Source organism: Dendrobates tinctorius, unplaced genomic scaffold (assembly GCF_039654945.1).
Source record: "Dendrobates tinctorius isolate UK_male_01 unplaced genomic scaffold, ASM3965494v1 ptg000098l, whole genome shotgun sequence".
In the NCBI taxonomy this organism is placed as follows: Eukaryota; Metazoa; Chordata; class Amphibia; order Anura; family Dendrobatidae; genus Dendrobates; species Dendrobates tinctorius.
The window spans coordinates 29,251,008-29,266,568 of NW_027361766.1; the positions used below are offsets into that span (position 1 = coordinate 29,251,008).

The 15,561-nt window shown below is 48.6% G+C and overlaps 1 protein-coding gene across 1 annotated transcript in view; it reads left to right on the forward strand.

Annotated features, from left to right (window-relative positions):
- Positions 1-15,561, forward strand: part of LOC141099139 (sushi, von Willebrand factor type A, EGF and pentraxin domain-containing protein 1-like) — a 233,144-nt gene that overhangs the window by 86,428 nt on the left and 131,155 nt on the right. Inside the window, exon 10 of the mRNA XM_073587275.1 lies at positions 2,330-2,426. Coding sequence (XP_073443376.1) covers positions 2,330-2,426 — 97 coding nt within the window. The remainder of the gene's footprint in view (positions 1-2,329; positions 2,427-15,561) is intronic.

Here is a 15,561-nt window from a genome sequence, read left to right on the forward strand (position 1 = left end):
GAAACATGCTATCTCAGCCTCGATGATGCAATTCAATAAAGTTACAGCACTTGGTTTTATAACTACTCTCTGTTTGTCACACAACATTATTTATTAGCCTTTTTGCTTAATTCTATCAGAATAAATTCACAGATGCCTTGGATTTGCATTAACAAATCATATCATTTTTGCTACTTTTTATATCTGGCAAAGTGACTTTTGCGCCACAGGAGAGAAAGCTGACTCCTATGGTTAGGAAAGCCAACAACCTGATATTTGGCTGTAGAATAGGACACGAGGACAAGGGTTGGGCCTCGCACACATGCTGTTCTAGATGTGCATGACATTTTACACCATGGTTGACTGGAAAAAGTCAATCTATGTCTTTTGCAGTCCCAATGGTCTGAAAAGAGCCAACTATCACTATCAATTGCTATTTCTGCATGGTGCTTTCCCATTATAATTCTCAATAGATATTCTATAGTACGTTTAATTACAGCTAAGTTTCCTCTATGAGCATCTTTATGGTTGTAGAAATAATGTTTAAAAGTAATAATTACATTTCTATGCATTATCTACATAATTTACTTAGTAGAAAATGAAAGCTCTTCAATGTCATAGAAAAAAGAGCCAAATGACAGGTTTTCATTGTGATATTTGAATTCAGCGCATCAAAATCATAAAAAAGGCACATTTCAATTCAGAATCAAGACAAGTTTTAAAAATTTCTAGATTGTTGTTATTGGAGCTTCTTGACTTATCGCAGAAAAACTACACACATTATTATATTACCTACAAATAATGGCAACAATCCAGTGGGTCAACGTAAATGATAATGAGGGGAATGGTAGTCATAGACAGCATACGAATACAAAACCTACAGATATGACCACAAGTGTATTAAAATACGAACTTTATTACATTTTATTTACAGAATAAAAAGTGAATAGGTGATATCAGCATTGAAAATACCAAAAGAGGATACAAAGAACACGAGTAATGCACAAGTCAAATGGCAATAAAGAAAGAGTATATGAATACATAAACCATATAATAATTGTCAGCTAGGGCAGGTTACTATGCATTGCTAAGGTGAATAAATGAAAAACCCTAAGGATTAATAAATAGCAGTCATAGATAAAAATAATCTCAAATTAACCATAGTAAGGGATGGTGCATATGACAAAAATTATATAATGCCTATAATAACAATCTTGTGCTTTACATACAGTATAATACAAGGTAGCAATAGACTCAAAATAGATGCATAGCGCATATTGCATAGTGTGTATTACCTTTGATGCCTGACGCGGGTTTCGCCCTGGCTTCTTCCAAGGGGTGATGCTGACAATTAGTACATGGTTTATGTATTCATATACTCTCTCAGTATTGCCATTTGACTTCTGCACTACTTGTATTCTTTGTATCTTCACTGGCATTTGTCGATGATAATATCACCTATTCACTAATTATTATTTGTAAAATGAAGCACATGCAGATTTTGGAGGTGGAAATACTTGCAGCAAAGAGCAACCAATGCAGTCAGCACAACACACAATTTCTTTAGAACATTTTATTTCTATCGCAATGATACCACTCCAAAATAACTAATCAACTTTTTTCTGTGATATATTCAGGTTATTAAATGGGTTGTTCAGAACTTTTTTGTACCAAATGTCCCAGCCTGGCCAAAAAATAAAAAAAAAGCTGATTCACCTGCTGTTTCCCCTTCGTATCACTCCTTGGGGCCTCCTCTAATTTCCCATCCACCTCTTCAGATGGGGATATAATGTAACTACAGAAGCCAATTAGTGGCAAAAATCACTTAGCCTGTGATTGGCTGCAGTGGTCACAATTCTATATGACTGGAAGAGAAGGAGACCATTGAGGAACCCAGAAAGCAGTATAGTTGGGTATTGGCAGGTATTAATTTGTTTTTTACTGATGAACCCTTTTTAAGGTGGGTCACATTTATTACGGTAACTTAAATAATTATTCCAACTTTAAGCATTATTTGTTTTTTATTGCAAAATTTTGTTTTCCTAAATACAGCTCAAATTCAGCAGGTACTGCTTAAATCACCATGAAGTCATTTCCCCTTAGTGATGGATGAGGGTGGCCAAAATTATGTTCTATGTTATAAAATTGAATAGCACTGAATTTTGGACTGACAAATAAAATTAAGTAGGAATATGTATGTTTAGGAACAGAAGATTAGAATTTTTTTTACTAGCCAAAAATTGCCAAAATAATACCAGAACGGTTATAATCTTTTGTTATTTTTCTTTTCTTCAAAAACTACAGCCAATACTCAAGAGGTTCACTTGATTTATTACTTTCTTTTCTGTAGCTAGATCCTGTGGTAATCCTGGAGAGGTGGAAAATGGTGAAATGCAGGCTGAGAACTTTGACTTTGGCTCCAGAGTAACATATACCTGTAATCGTGGGTGAGTTTTATGAGTAGTTGCTTACATTTTCAATTCACTCTAAAGCAATGTGCAGTGGACGTCTTTTAGGCGTTGGCGTACCCGCATAGCTTTAGAAGCAGAAGGCGCTACAGAAAACGCCTGTGGTATCTTTCCTGAAGTGTCTTCTTTGTTACCTTCTCTGTTATTTTTACGGAAGCTTTGCCGTTGGCGTCCTTTTTTTTTTTTCTTTAATCTTAGAAATAAAATTGTGGTAGAAGTCACCTGAGGAATAGACCGAGTCACCTCTTTTAACCCTTAAAGTCTTTAAAAGTCTAAAGAGGTATAAAATGACAGAACAAATGAAGAGCAAGTTGTTGTGACATTGCCTTGCATGTGTTTATTATTTTTAACGTTTAATGAGCATTTTCCGGAGGGGTTTTAGGAGAACGCCCGCTTGAAAAAGATGCCGTGTGCACATACCCTTATTGAGCTTTGAGATTTAGGAATAGATGTGACTTCTCATGTTAGCTTTCTGTTCCTCTTTTGAATACCAAAATACCTGAAGGTAACATTCAATGAATTTGCTTAACCTAAAACATATGAAATATATTATACAAAATGAAAAAACAAGAAAAAGTATTGGGAATATTTTTACTAGTTAGCCAAACATTATGCGGATTTTTACCCTCCTCTTTGCAGCAAAGAGTTATTATCTAGTGATGAGCAAGCATGCAAATGTGCACAGGTGCTAAGCGAATGTCCCCAGAGTGCTCTAAAAATTTGTTCAAGTCCCCACAGCTTCATGTCTCATGGCTGTTCGACAGCCACGACACATGCAAGGATTTTTCGAGCACTCTGAAGACACTTGGTTAGCACCCGAGCATGCTCGGGTAACACTTTATCTGAACACGTTCGTTCATCACTGTTATTAACCTTATCATTTCCAGGGGTTAGTCAACATTTTGAGTCTGTCTTTGTAAGGACAATTATTTCAACTTTGCACGAATAAATGTTACATTTTAGTCAAATTAAAATCAAATTAAAAAAAAACGTTCTGAAAGCTACAGCTTTATTTTTTCAGCTACGGAGGTGTATACAAGTTTGTTTTTTGCAGGATGAACTGCAATTTTAGCTTTTTATATTTTTGGGGCTTGGACTTTTTGATCGCTCTTTAGGGTATGTTTCCACGGTCAGTAAACGCTGCGGGTTGGATGCTGAGAACATTTGCAGCGTCCAACCTGCAGCAGCCAGAAGTTACACCATAGTGAATGGGATTTCAAGAAATCCCATGCCCACTATGCGTGCTCCGACGCCCGCGGTTTACCTGCGGAGACGCACGTGTGCCGCATCTTTCCAGAGCGCAGCGAGTCTCCGCAAGATAAATTTCACCGGTACAATGTATTGGATGTGGTGATTCCACACAGTTCAATGAACACAGGCGGAATCACCTGCGTTCAAAAGCCAGCAGCGCTGCCAGTTACTGACTGTGTAGATGTGGCCTTAGATTCTTTTTTTTTGTTCCAAAGTGCTGGAAAAGGGAATTCTAACTTTTTTTCTTACTGCATTCACTCAGAGAGACTAGTGAAAAAAGCTCAGGAAATGCAAGCTTTTTTGCCACAACCCAGGAGGTCTTTCTTGGGTATCAAAACGTCAGAAATGTATGGGGACTTTGCACAAACAACAGACTGCGTAGACCTGTTTGGCGTAGGCGGTGCATTCCCCCCTCCCGCTAGACCCTCCAATAAAACGAACACAGGCCATGGATGGGTTGAACAGGTCGGTCACAGTTTATAAATTAAATTACACCACGCGGGGAGGGGCATGTTACATTCCGCAACTGGCTCAATCGCCGTAGGCCCCGTCTATGATAGACATGCGAACCGGCCAATGAGGGTTACGAACCCTTGCCCCTCCCGGCATTTCCGCTGTGACTTAAAACAAAACAAACATGATAAAAGGAAAGATTTTTTTTTTTTTTTTAAATAGGAAAATGTTTTTACGGGCAAAAAACCAAACAATGACATATATCTACATGGGGAGGGAGGGTGGGACAAAAGCTACTAGGGGTCAGCCGAGGAGAAAGAGGAAGCACTGACCCCTGATACCTGGATTTATCCCTTGTGGGTGTGTCTGGCCACCCCTTCCCCTTTTTCCATTGGTCATCCGGGGGTCCCAATAGAGAATTACCTGGAGGGAATAGTGGGAGGGGGGAATTCTGGCACCGTAATCTGATCCTCTAGCTAAATCTATGGGGGCTACCCAGTCAGAGGCACGATCCGTAGTCAGTGCCGTGCCTGCCAGACTGCGTAGACCTGTTTGGCGTAGGCGGTGCATTCCCCCCTCCCGCTAGACCCTCCAATAAAACGAACACGGGCCATGGATGGGTTGAACAGGTCGGTCACAGTTTATTAATTAAATTACACCACGCGGGGAGGGGCAAGTTACATTCCGCAACTGGCTCAATCGTCGTAGGCCCCGTCTATGATAGACATGAGAACCGGCCAGTGAGGGTTACGAACCCTTGCCCCTCTCGGCATTTCCGCCACGGAGGATCGTGTGTATGACCTACACAGTACTCCGACCCCCACCCATCAGCCTTAGGGCCTGTTCAACCCCATCCTGCAAGCCAGACAGAAATATATCAAGCCCAATTCCCGTCAGATGGACTCCATCCAGCCTCAAGAGTCCTGAGCAGCCTCCTTCCAAGTAGTAATGCCGTACCACTACGCTGAAACCTCCTTTTACGATTTTAGCCATCCTTGCATTGACCTTTCTCCTTGATCTTTCAACGGCCTTTGGTTTGTTCGCTCCTTTCCATAAGGCTCGCGGAACTATCTCCGACCATACCAACACCATGCGTGGGAACAGATACGTAAAATGCTGTATGTCCGCAGCCATTACTGTGCAAAGCTCGGTACTCTTCCTTGTACACAGGTCATTACCGCCGGCATGCAATACCAATATCACCGGCCCTTTCTCCTTTATAGCGATGCTCAGCACCTCCTGGGAACATTTGTTGCCATTTTAAGCCTCTGACTCCTTTCCAATTTACCTTTAGCCCTGGGAAGCCCAGGCTTAACCCGCCTGGCCGCAGTTCAGCCCTTTTCCTCGCCCAGAAGATGTATGAGTGTCCTACTATCCACACCGTGGGCTTACAAGCTCCAGTGAATGGTAAGATGTGTTAGTAGAGCAAATCTGGTCTTATATACCTGGCGAAGCACAAGGATTTCCAGCGACCCATCCTCTGCACCTCTGCTTCCGATACTCCAGCTTTAGCTGCTTCAGTGGCGGCTCCTATTCGGAAGGAGTGTGTACCGTACTCTGCTGGGTTAGCGCCCACTTTTTGAAGGCATTGTTTAAAAATCGCGCTAAACTGGTACTTGGTAAGGGGGGACCCGTCCGAGTGTGCGAGGAAGAATCTGCTTTCCTGTCTTAGGCTTGCATAGCGCTTGACTACCTTTATTGGGCATACGGGGCCATTGGCTGACTTCACCAGGACCTACAAGCCTCTACCGGAGGGGTCGCATATGGATTTCCACACGCGAATGCGCAGAGCGTCGCTGCATATCACTACGTCATTGCTGATTAACCCGCCTTCCGCTGCTAATTTAGACCGGGTCACTAACTCGCTGATGCGAAGTGCCCCGAAAAAGGCAATCGCGAAAGCTGCTGATAGCAGGGCAGCTTCGAACTGTGACTTGCACACTGACGAGGAAATTGCTATACTATCGCGCAGTAGGCTCAGCGATATGGGACGACGACACTCCCTGGTAGGTTGGAGTCTTATCCAGCCTTTAATGGCTTGTCTAATGAAAAAGTATTTGGTGATGTCCACCCATCCCATCAGCTGGAAAAAGAACGTTAAGCTTGATAAATTGTGTTGCGCGGATGTACCCGATGCACCTCTTAGCTTAAGCCTGTCTAAGAATTCTACCAAAACCTCACATCTCGCCCAGACGCCTCTGTCGACTGGCTTACCACGAATCAATGAGCACCATTCCTCCCATGCCTTACCGTAGACTTGTCAGGTAGCCGTTGTAACCGAAGCGAGGATCAAAGGCATCAATGATTGGCCACCGTGTCCCAGAGGGATGCAGGACACCGGGTGCCCAATGGCTGCGCCCTGGGGAGAAGGAGTCTGAAAGCATGCCAATTGGAAAGCAGCAGAGAGTTAACCAGTTTATCATCTACATCCAGCGTCACCTTGGCCCGACACCAGATATTATGCTGCAGGCATAGTAAGGCCAGGCGGCGCATAGAGAGAGTAGATGTGGGGAAGAGGAAGACATGCTGTTTAAACTCTTTGCCGTCCGTGGGTACTTGGCTAAGAATCTAATGGACGTGTTTTTAAACTGGGTGCCCCAAAGCTCGACCGCGGCCACTAATGCGAAAATCTCTATCAACGCTGGATCGCGTCCCCAGCCTTTTGAAGCCCATGACTCTGGCCAGTTGCCTTTGCACCAGTGGTTTTTCATACGTTGAAGCAAAACCAACAGTGTAGTTTCCCCCCGCCGCTAGGCCTAGTTCCCTGCTTGATACCTCAGGTGCCATGACACAGGTATGACCGGTGTAGGATTTAAGGAATGTCCCCCAGACTAGTAGGTCTGCCTTCAAAGATCGAGTGACTCTGATTCTATGGCCAGGCTGAGTAGCACCTTTTGTTGCCAGTGACAGCCGGTGATAGAAGGCTCTGCCGACCGGCATTACGCGGCAGGCGAAATTGCGCAAACCTAGCAGGGACTGTAATTGTTAAAGTGTGACTTTTTTGACCTCGCAGAAACTTTCCACCATCCGCAACGTTTTTTTCCATTTTATCGGCTGGTAAGCGAAAAACCATCGCGTTAGTGTCTATTTCAATGCCCAAAAAGGGCAGGACGTTGCAGGGGCCTACTGTTTTTTCTGGTGATAAGTTACCCCGAATTTGCCGGACATAAACTTAAATTTTCCGAGAAGGTAGTGGCAGAGATTATAGTCTTTTGGGCCCACGAATAAAAAATCGTCGAGGTAGTGGATTGTGGAATTACTGCCTGTCTCGTAGCGAACGACTCATTCTAGGAAAGTACTGAACAGCTCAAAGTAGTAACAAGAGATGGAACAGCCCATCGGTAGGCACATGTCGTAATAAAAGAGCTGATGCACCCTGCAACCTAGGAGATGAAAGCATTCGGGGGGGACAGGTAGCAGTCGGAAAGCCGATTCTATGTCTGTTTTCGCTAGCAGGGCCCCAGGCAGCGTGCAATTAACCGGTCGTCGTGAGTGGGTGTGGGTTGGCTGCATGTGTATGTCTGTGTCATTGGTGGTGTTAGTGGTGTGTAATGTGTGGTTAACGTGTTGATGTCGCATGTGTTTTCGTTTATTGGTGTGCTTGTGTGACATGGTGCATTACGTGGTTCATTATACTGACTCTGATGCAGAGCACGCTGCTCCATCTGGTAGGACGGAACCTCATGCTCTGCAACAGCATTTGAGGCTCTTGAACTGGCCCAGTTGCCTCCCCTAATGGGCGTCGTTGGTATTCCTTTTCCCGCTTGGTTTTTTAATGGGTGGGCGTGGCTTGCCGTGCACACTGTCCTTGATGCATGGAATTGGGAGTGGCATGGAGAGTGTGCAGGGCTTGGGCAGCGGTGGTTCCCGCCTCTAGTCTGATGCCGGTGGGCGGTTCTGTGGAGCAGACTAACGCCGCTGGGGGGTAACTACTGGCCGGGGAGGCCAGACGCGTGGCTGCATGAGGTTGCGCTGGAGGGCGAGAGGAGACAGCGGGGGGCTGAGCCATCACCACGTGGGGTCGTGATCCAGTCACAGTGTCCAGAACTGGTGGCACGCCCCTCGCTTCCCCCCCTGGGGCCCAGTGTAAGAGCCGGGATGATGCAGGGATGTTCCACCCCCCCGCGTGGCGTCAGAAGGAGAAGCCAGGGGAGGTGGAGCAAGTGACTGAGGCCTGGCCATGGAGGCTGGAGCCCTTCTCGCTGGCAGTGAAAAAGCCGGCTGCGAGGAGGGCCCAAGCTGAGCGGCATGGGGAGCGGGAGCTGCCGGGGTCCGCAGCGGTGCTGTCCTGAGCAGGGGCCTAGATGAGGCGGAGTGTGGAACCCGTCATACGGCCCCACCAGCGACACGCAGACGCTCTGGAGGCTTAGAAGAACGAGGGTCGCCCTCCCAGGGCTGCGGGGTACTCGTCACTGGGCCGGTGTTGGGGGGATGTGTCACAGCAGCGGGGACCCGGTCCGTGGCCCTGGGCACCCAATACAATGGTGGTTTGTGTTATAGTTTATATGGATAGTTTGTGACGCCACCCGTGGTGTTTAGCAAGTAAGATGTTAAGCCAATGCTGCGTGCAGATCCACTGGGACTGATGGTGTGTGCAGCATAGATGGTAAAGCTCCCCACAGGTAGAACTGGAGTCCCAGGGCAGTGTAGGCACTGGTGCCCAGATGTAGCAGGGCTGAGTATGTCGGCGCAGATTCAATGGAGGACACCAGAAGTTGTAGTTCCAAGGCTTTACTCTTAGTTCGTAGTGCACCCCTGCACCTGCCTCTGCGCCATGTCCTCCGGGATAGAGACTCGGCCTGCCTCCGGGCAAGATAGGATCCTCTCCACCAACACTCCGCCAACATGTACCTTTCTGAACGACTCCTCCAATGCGCCTTGAGGGCGAAGCACTCCAGTACTGAGTTACCCTGGAATGCCTCTCTCTAGGTGTTCCTAGTCTCTACTTGTATGACAGACAGCTGTAGCCTCTCTCGGGGACTCCTCACTCCGGAGTCCTGGCTCACTATCCAATTGCTGTTGTGTCCCAAGTCTTTGATGGGAGTAGTGCATTTACAGCCAACTACTCCACTGGTGTCTGCTGCAGAACCATAAGTGTCTATACTACCTCAGGGACCGGGCCCCGGCCTTGCGCTGAGAACCTATAGGCAGGGTGCTCTCTCAACCCACAACTCCTCTCTGTTCTCTTCTCCTTCGTTCCGTGCTTATCCTTCTTTCTTATGGAAACTGCAGTTTAAGGTCTACATCTCTTCTCCTTATTTTCCTTTCCGTGCCAGCTGGCTCAGATCACTGAGGCAGCTGCTGCACTCCTTCCTCCATCCCTTCTCCCAGGGATCTTCACTTCTCACCGAGTGACTGTCCTTTCCTACTCCGCCTGCCCTCTCTGCAGACTCAACTCCCAATCCTACACTTTGCCCTTCTTTTATACTAACTCCACCCACCTCCCAGCACATCTCGTGTTACGAAGCAGGGTTCCACAAAGGAGAAGGTGCAGTACCTCTGTGGCGACCGAGCCTCAGGGGCGCCACATACCCCCCGTTAAACACAGCACGTCTGCGGGCTGCAAGGTAAACAAAGTGACAAACAGGAACATACAAAAATTTTTGTCATGCATTAACAAACTTTACTTATACTAAGCTTCCTAGTATAGGAGGTACTCATTCTTAATCGTTACCAACAATCTTATCAAAAGTCTAAGTTAAACAGTGCAATCATTTCTTAAGTCTAAGTGCAATTCTCAGTTCAAAGTGCTATTCTCTGTAACACATTTCTTTATCAGTTTTCAGTTTCCTTTCTTTCTTCTAGACGCAAGACGCTGACCACATTTACCTGGCCTGTCACCTGTCACTTTTCAATTCTTTATTCACATTGCTCATTTCTATATCAGACACTCCTAATTCACTATAAAAGCCATTTCTCTTTTACTACTACTTTTATAAAACACTTTATCAAATACTTTTCAATAAAACATTTCAAAAATTCTTGTAAGTGCTGGACACTACTCCCAGCCGGGATTTCTTGCAGTGTCCCTTGAGGTAGACATCATTCTTCGAAAGGTGTCCATTCAAAAGCATCATCTTCGCAAAGTGTCTATATGTAAACATTATCTTCACAAAGGGTTTCTGATGTAAAACCAAGAGAGAGCACCCAAAGGGATGCAAACTATTTACAATAAAGTTTTGGATCAATCAGCGTCTATGATCCCTACAGTTCCATTTCAAAAATAACGCTGTCAATCAAAACTAGGCAACATGATAACAAAAGGCACAACTGGTGCAATTGACCCTCCTGGGTAACGAGATTATTTTTCCTTAAGTAGACTAATGGTGGTCCCCTCCTGGGGCTCTGGAACTGGAACCGTTACCATACGTAGCGTCTTCGGTATCTTCATCTAAATTCTGGCTTCTGGCTAAAGGGCTTGGTGGTAACAACTGGGGTGACTGCGGCCTGAGGCCTTGAAGTTGTGGTAGAGGGAACCCATGATGCATCTCTATCCCCATCAGCTGTTCTTCTTCCATAGGTGGGGCCACTTTCTTGGTACGAGGCCTAGCACCGAGGGACTCCGCCGCAGGTTGGCGCTGACAGGCAGCATTATGGGAGCTTTGCAGTGAAGGGGTCCTGAAATCACCGTCCCAAAACGACCCAGACCTTTCCATTCCCTGAAGATGTAGGATTGGGCGTGCCTGCTCCAACCGTGTCCGGCGCAACAGGGATCTTTTCCACCTCCCCACGTCTGATTCAGAGGGCAACCCATTACGAGGGCCGGGGCATGTACCTGGTATCTCCTGGCGGTGCGGCCCCGGCTCCGGTGCAGGCGTGGTGGTCGCGGGTGCTGCCCGACTGGGCACCGGGGATGGCGGTGGAGCTACCGGTGGCTCCGGTTCCGCAGGGGTCTCCGTAGGGACCGGTGCAGCCGCGTCCGGTCCAAACAAGGGTTACTCTTCCTCCGCTTCAGCTCCCGGTGTTGGGTACCGCTCTTCCAGTAGGGGTGGCAGGGAGGGAGCAAGGTACACTGCCGATGATTTGGCAGCGGCTTTATGTCTCTTCAGTCCTGCCCAGAAAAGGTCCGGTGCCACGGCGGCGGGTACCGAGGGAAAGGGTACCGCAGATGCAGGTCCCGCCGGGGCGCGCTGCCATCTCAGCTTCTCCAAGGCTTCTTTTCTCAGCTGCAGACGGGTGGTCAATTCCGTGATCTCATCTTGCAATTATTGGTAGACCATTCCGGAATCAGGGTTGGAGCCGTCAGCCATGGCGCCGGGGAGATTCAGTTCCCCACGCTCCGCAGGCCTCCTTCCCTCTCCTCCCAAAATGGCATTCTGGCATTCTTCCTCCTGTCTCGGCTCCTTTTCCGCCACTGGCTTCTTCAGCCCCTCCTTCCAGGGGCGGCGTCTTCTTCCAGCGCCTCCATGCCAAGCCAGTAAGCGGACCCCTCAGGGGGTGGGCACTGTATCTGTCACGTAGTAATTCAGGCAGGGAAGGCCCAATACTCTTCGCGGTCTTTTCCTAGGATCTTCCATCTCTTCACGCCCTTCTTCTCCACGCCAGCGGCCATTTTTGAGATTCATGTCACAGTCTATTAAATTTGGTCTTCTGCACATTTTCAAAAAGTCAAAGTTCAACAAAGCATAGGCACACAGAACCCAATGGTGTCAGGTCTCGTCATCCTGTTCGTGATGCCAAAATTGGGTCGCCCTCCCAGGGCAACGGGGTTCTCAGCACCGGGCCGGTGTCGGGGGGATGTGTCACAGCAGCGGGGACCCGGTCCATGACCCTGGGCGCCCAATACAATGGTGGTTTGTGTTATAGTTTATATGGATAGTTCGTGATGCCACCCATGGTGTTTGGCAAGTAAGATGTTAAGCCAACGCTGTGTGCAGATCCACTGGGAATGATGGTGTGTGCAGCATAGATGGTAAAGCTCCCCACAGGTAGAACTGGAGTCCCAGGGCAGTGTAGGCACTGGTGCCCAGATGTAGCAGGGCTGAGTATGTCGGCGTAGAATCAATGGAGGACACCAGAGGTTGTAGTTCCAAGGCTTTACTCTTAGTTCGTAGTGCACCCCTGCACCTGCCTCTGCGCCATGTCCTCCGGGATAGAGACTCGGCCTACCTCCGGGCAAGATAGGATCCTCTCCACCAACACTCCGCCACGTGGGGCCGTGATCCAGTCACAGTGTTCAGAACTGGTGGCACGCCCCTCGCTTCCCCCCCTGGGGCCCAGTGTAAGAGCCGGGATGATGCAGGGATGTTCCACCCCCCCGCGTGGCGTCAGAAGGAGAAGCCAGGGGAGGTGGAGCAAGTGACTGAGGCCTGGCCATGAAGGCTGGAGCCCTTCACACTGGCAGTGAAAAAGCCGGCTGCGAGGAGGGCCCAAGCTGAGCGGCATGGGGAGCGGGAGCTGCCGGGGTCCGCAGCGGTGCTGTCCTGAGCAGGGGCCTAGATGAGGCGGAGTGTGGAGCCCGTCATACGGCCCCACCAGCGACACGCAGACGCTCTGGAGGCTTAGAAGAACGAGGGTCGCCCTCCCAGGGCTGCGGGGTACTCGGCATCGGGCCGGTGTCGGGGGGATGTGTCACAGCAGCGGGGACCCGGTCCGTGGCTCTGGGCGCCCAATACAATGGTGGTTTGTGTTAGAGTTTATATGGATAGTTTGTGACGCCACCCGTGGTGTTTGGCAAGTAAGATGTTAAGCCAACGCTGCGTGCAGATGCACTGGGACTGATGGTGTGTGCAGCATAGATGGTAAAGCTCCCCACAGGTGGAGCTGGAGTCCCAGGGCAGTGTAGGCGCTGGTGCCCAGATGTAGCAGGGCTGAGTATGTCAGCGCATAATCAATGGAGGACACCAGAGGTTGTAGTTCCAAGGCTTTACTCTTAGTTCGTAGTGCACCCCTGCACCTGCCTCTGCGCCGTGTCCTCCGGGATAGAGACTCGACCAACCTCCGGGCAAGATAGGATCCTCTCCACCAACACTCCGCCAACATGTATCTTTCTGAACGACTCCTCCAATGCGCCTTGAGGGCGAAGCACTCCAGTACTGAGTTACCCTGGAATGCCTCTCTCTAGGTGTTCCTAGTCTCTACTTGTATGACAGACAGCTGTAGCCTCTCTCGGGGACTCCTCACTCCGGAGTCCTGGCTCACTATCCAATTGCTGTTGTGTCCCAAGTCTTTGATGGGAGTAATGCATTTACAGCCAACTACTCCACTGGTGTCTGCTGCAGAACCATAAGTGTCTATACAACCTCGGGGACCGGGCCCCGGCCTTGCGCTGAGAACCTATAGGCAGGGTGCTCTCTCAACCCACAACTCCTCTCTGTTCTCTTCTCCTTCGTTCCGTGCTTATCCTTCTTTCTTATGGAAACTGCAATTTAAGGTCTACATCTCTTCTCCTTATTTTCCTTTCCGTGCCAGCTGGCTCAGGTCACTAAGGCAGCTGCAGCACTCCTTCCTCCATCCCTTCTCCCAGGGATCTTCACTCCTCACCAAGTGACTGTCCCTTCCTACTCCGCCTGCCCTCTCTGCAGACTCAACTCCCAATCCTACACTTTCCCCTTCTTTTATAATAACTCCACCCACCTCCCAGCACATCTCGTGTTACGAAGCAGGGTTCCTCAAAGGGTGCTCTGCTACCCCCAGCCTGAAGCTGCAATGTGACCCTACTGAACTATCCTGTGTGTGGGATGCAGGTGTTGGAGTGTGGCAAAGAGTTCCCACCTTACCCGGATGGTGGGGCACTACACCTTAGGAGAAGGTGCAGTACCTCTGTGGCGACCGAGCCTCAGGGGTGCCACAATCGCTTGGAGCTTCTGCCAGCACAGGATGCAGCAACGGGACTGGAGCTGAGCGAGGATGCAGCAGGTGAGTTAGCTTTGGGAGCCGGCCGGAGGGCGCCACAGGTCGTGAAGACCCAGGACCTGTCTGGGGGGCAGATAGGGAGGCCGCTTCGGGGCCTAGAGTGCCGGGTTGTGTGCAGCTGGGCTCTAAAGGGACAGCGGCCATGGAAGAGACCTGAGGACCTGTGGGGTTGGGTTCTACAGGGGGTTCCTGCACAGAGGCGACCTCAGTGCGAGAGGGGCCCGGGGCTAAAATGTCTGGAGATGAGGGGTCCCGTGTGGACATGTGGGGCACCGGGGGATCCTCCGGAGGGGCCAGAGAGGGCACAGGAGGATGATCTCCGAGGCCAGCTAAAAGGGCTTGCACCCATGGCTCACCTTCCTGTGCTGCTCTCCGCCGCAGGGCCTCAATCACGGAATCAGCCATGGTGAAAGAGGAGATCCGATGAACAAAAGCTACCAGGGGTCAGCCGAGGAGAAAGAGGAAGCACTGACCCCTGATACCTGGATTTAACCCCTGTGGGTGTGTCTGGCCGCCCCTTCCCCTTTTCCCATTGGTCATCCGGGGGTCCAAATAGAGCATTACCTGGAGGGAATAGTGGGAGGGGGGAATTCTGGCACCGTAATCTGATCCTCTAGCTAAATCTATGGGGGCTACACAGTCAGAGGCACGATCCTTAGTCAGTGCCGTGGCTGCCATGGGAACATCATGCGGAATGCCCCTGGAAGCATTTCTGACTCCTAGGTAACTGCTGTGACCAATGTTGTCAGAGTGTGATGCCACTTTTACAGGCACACAGTAAACCATACTAAAACAAAACCAAAATGGATTTTACAGGGAAATATGTTAAGGGACATCCTTTCCAGGGTAATAATTTGTATGTAAGGCAAAAGAAGTAACCCCTCAAAAATGCTCCTCCACTACTTCGGCTATGTTCACACATAGCGATTTTGATGCGTTTTTCAATGTTACCATTGCTTTCAACCAATGCAAATGCATTTACTGGGAAATGTCATTGTAACATTTAACAACCTTAGCTGGCCATGTGGTGTGTGACACATCATCAGACACATCTTTTGTATTTATGAAGGAGAGACTCTTAAAATCACAAAGCCTATTGTTATAGGGGCATCAGACGGCATTACTATTACTATAATGGGCCATTATAAAATAGTGAGTCTCCTATACTGCTATACTGCTATTGTCTATGCATTGAGTGGCTGGGCTGACAAATATTAGGACGCACCCCAATACCCCTTTCATGAGACGTACAGGAGGGCCTCCTGAAAAAATGTTCCCATTATAAGAAAGTGAGTCTCCCATAGTGTTAGCCTAAGCATTGAATGCAAGGGTTGCCTTGCCCCAAAGTTACACACACCCCAATAACCCTTGGAACAGAAGTACTGGGTGTCCACATGAAACCAAAGTTCCCATTATTTTTCATTTGGTACTGTCATACTGTTAGCCTAAAAACATGCAAAACACAAGGCACGGAGACACCATCACGTGTTTCTCAACGCAAGCAGTGACTAGCCATAGTCATACCTATGCCAAAACATGGTATCCATCCACAGAC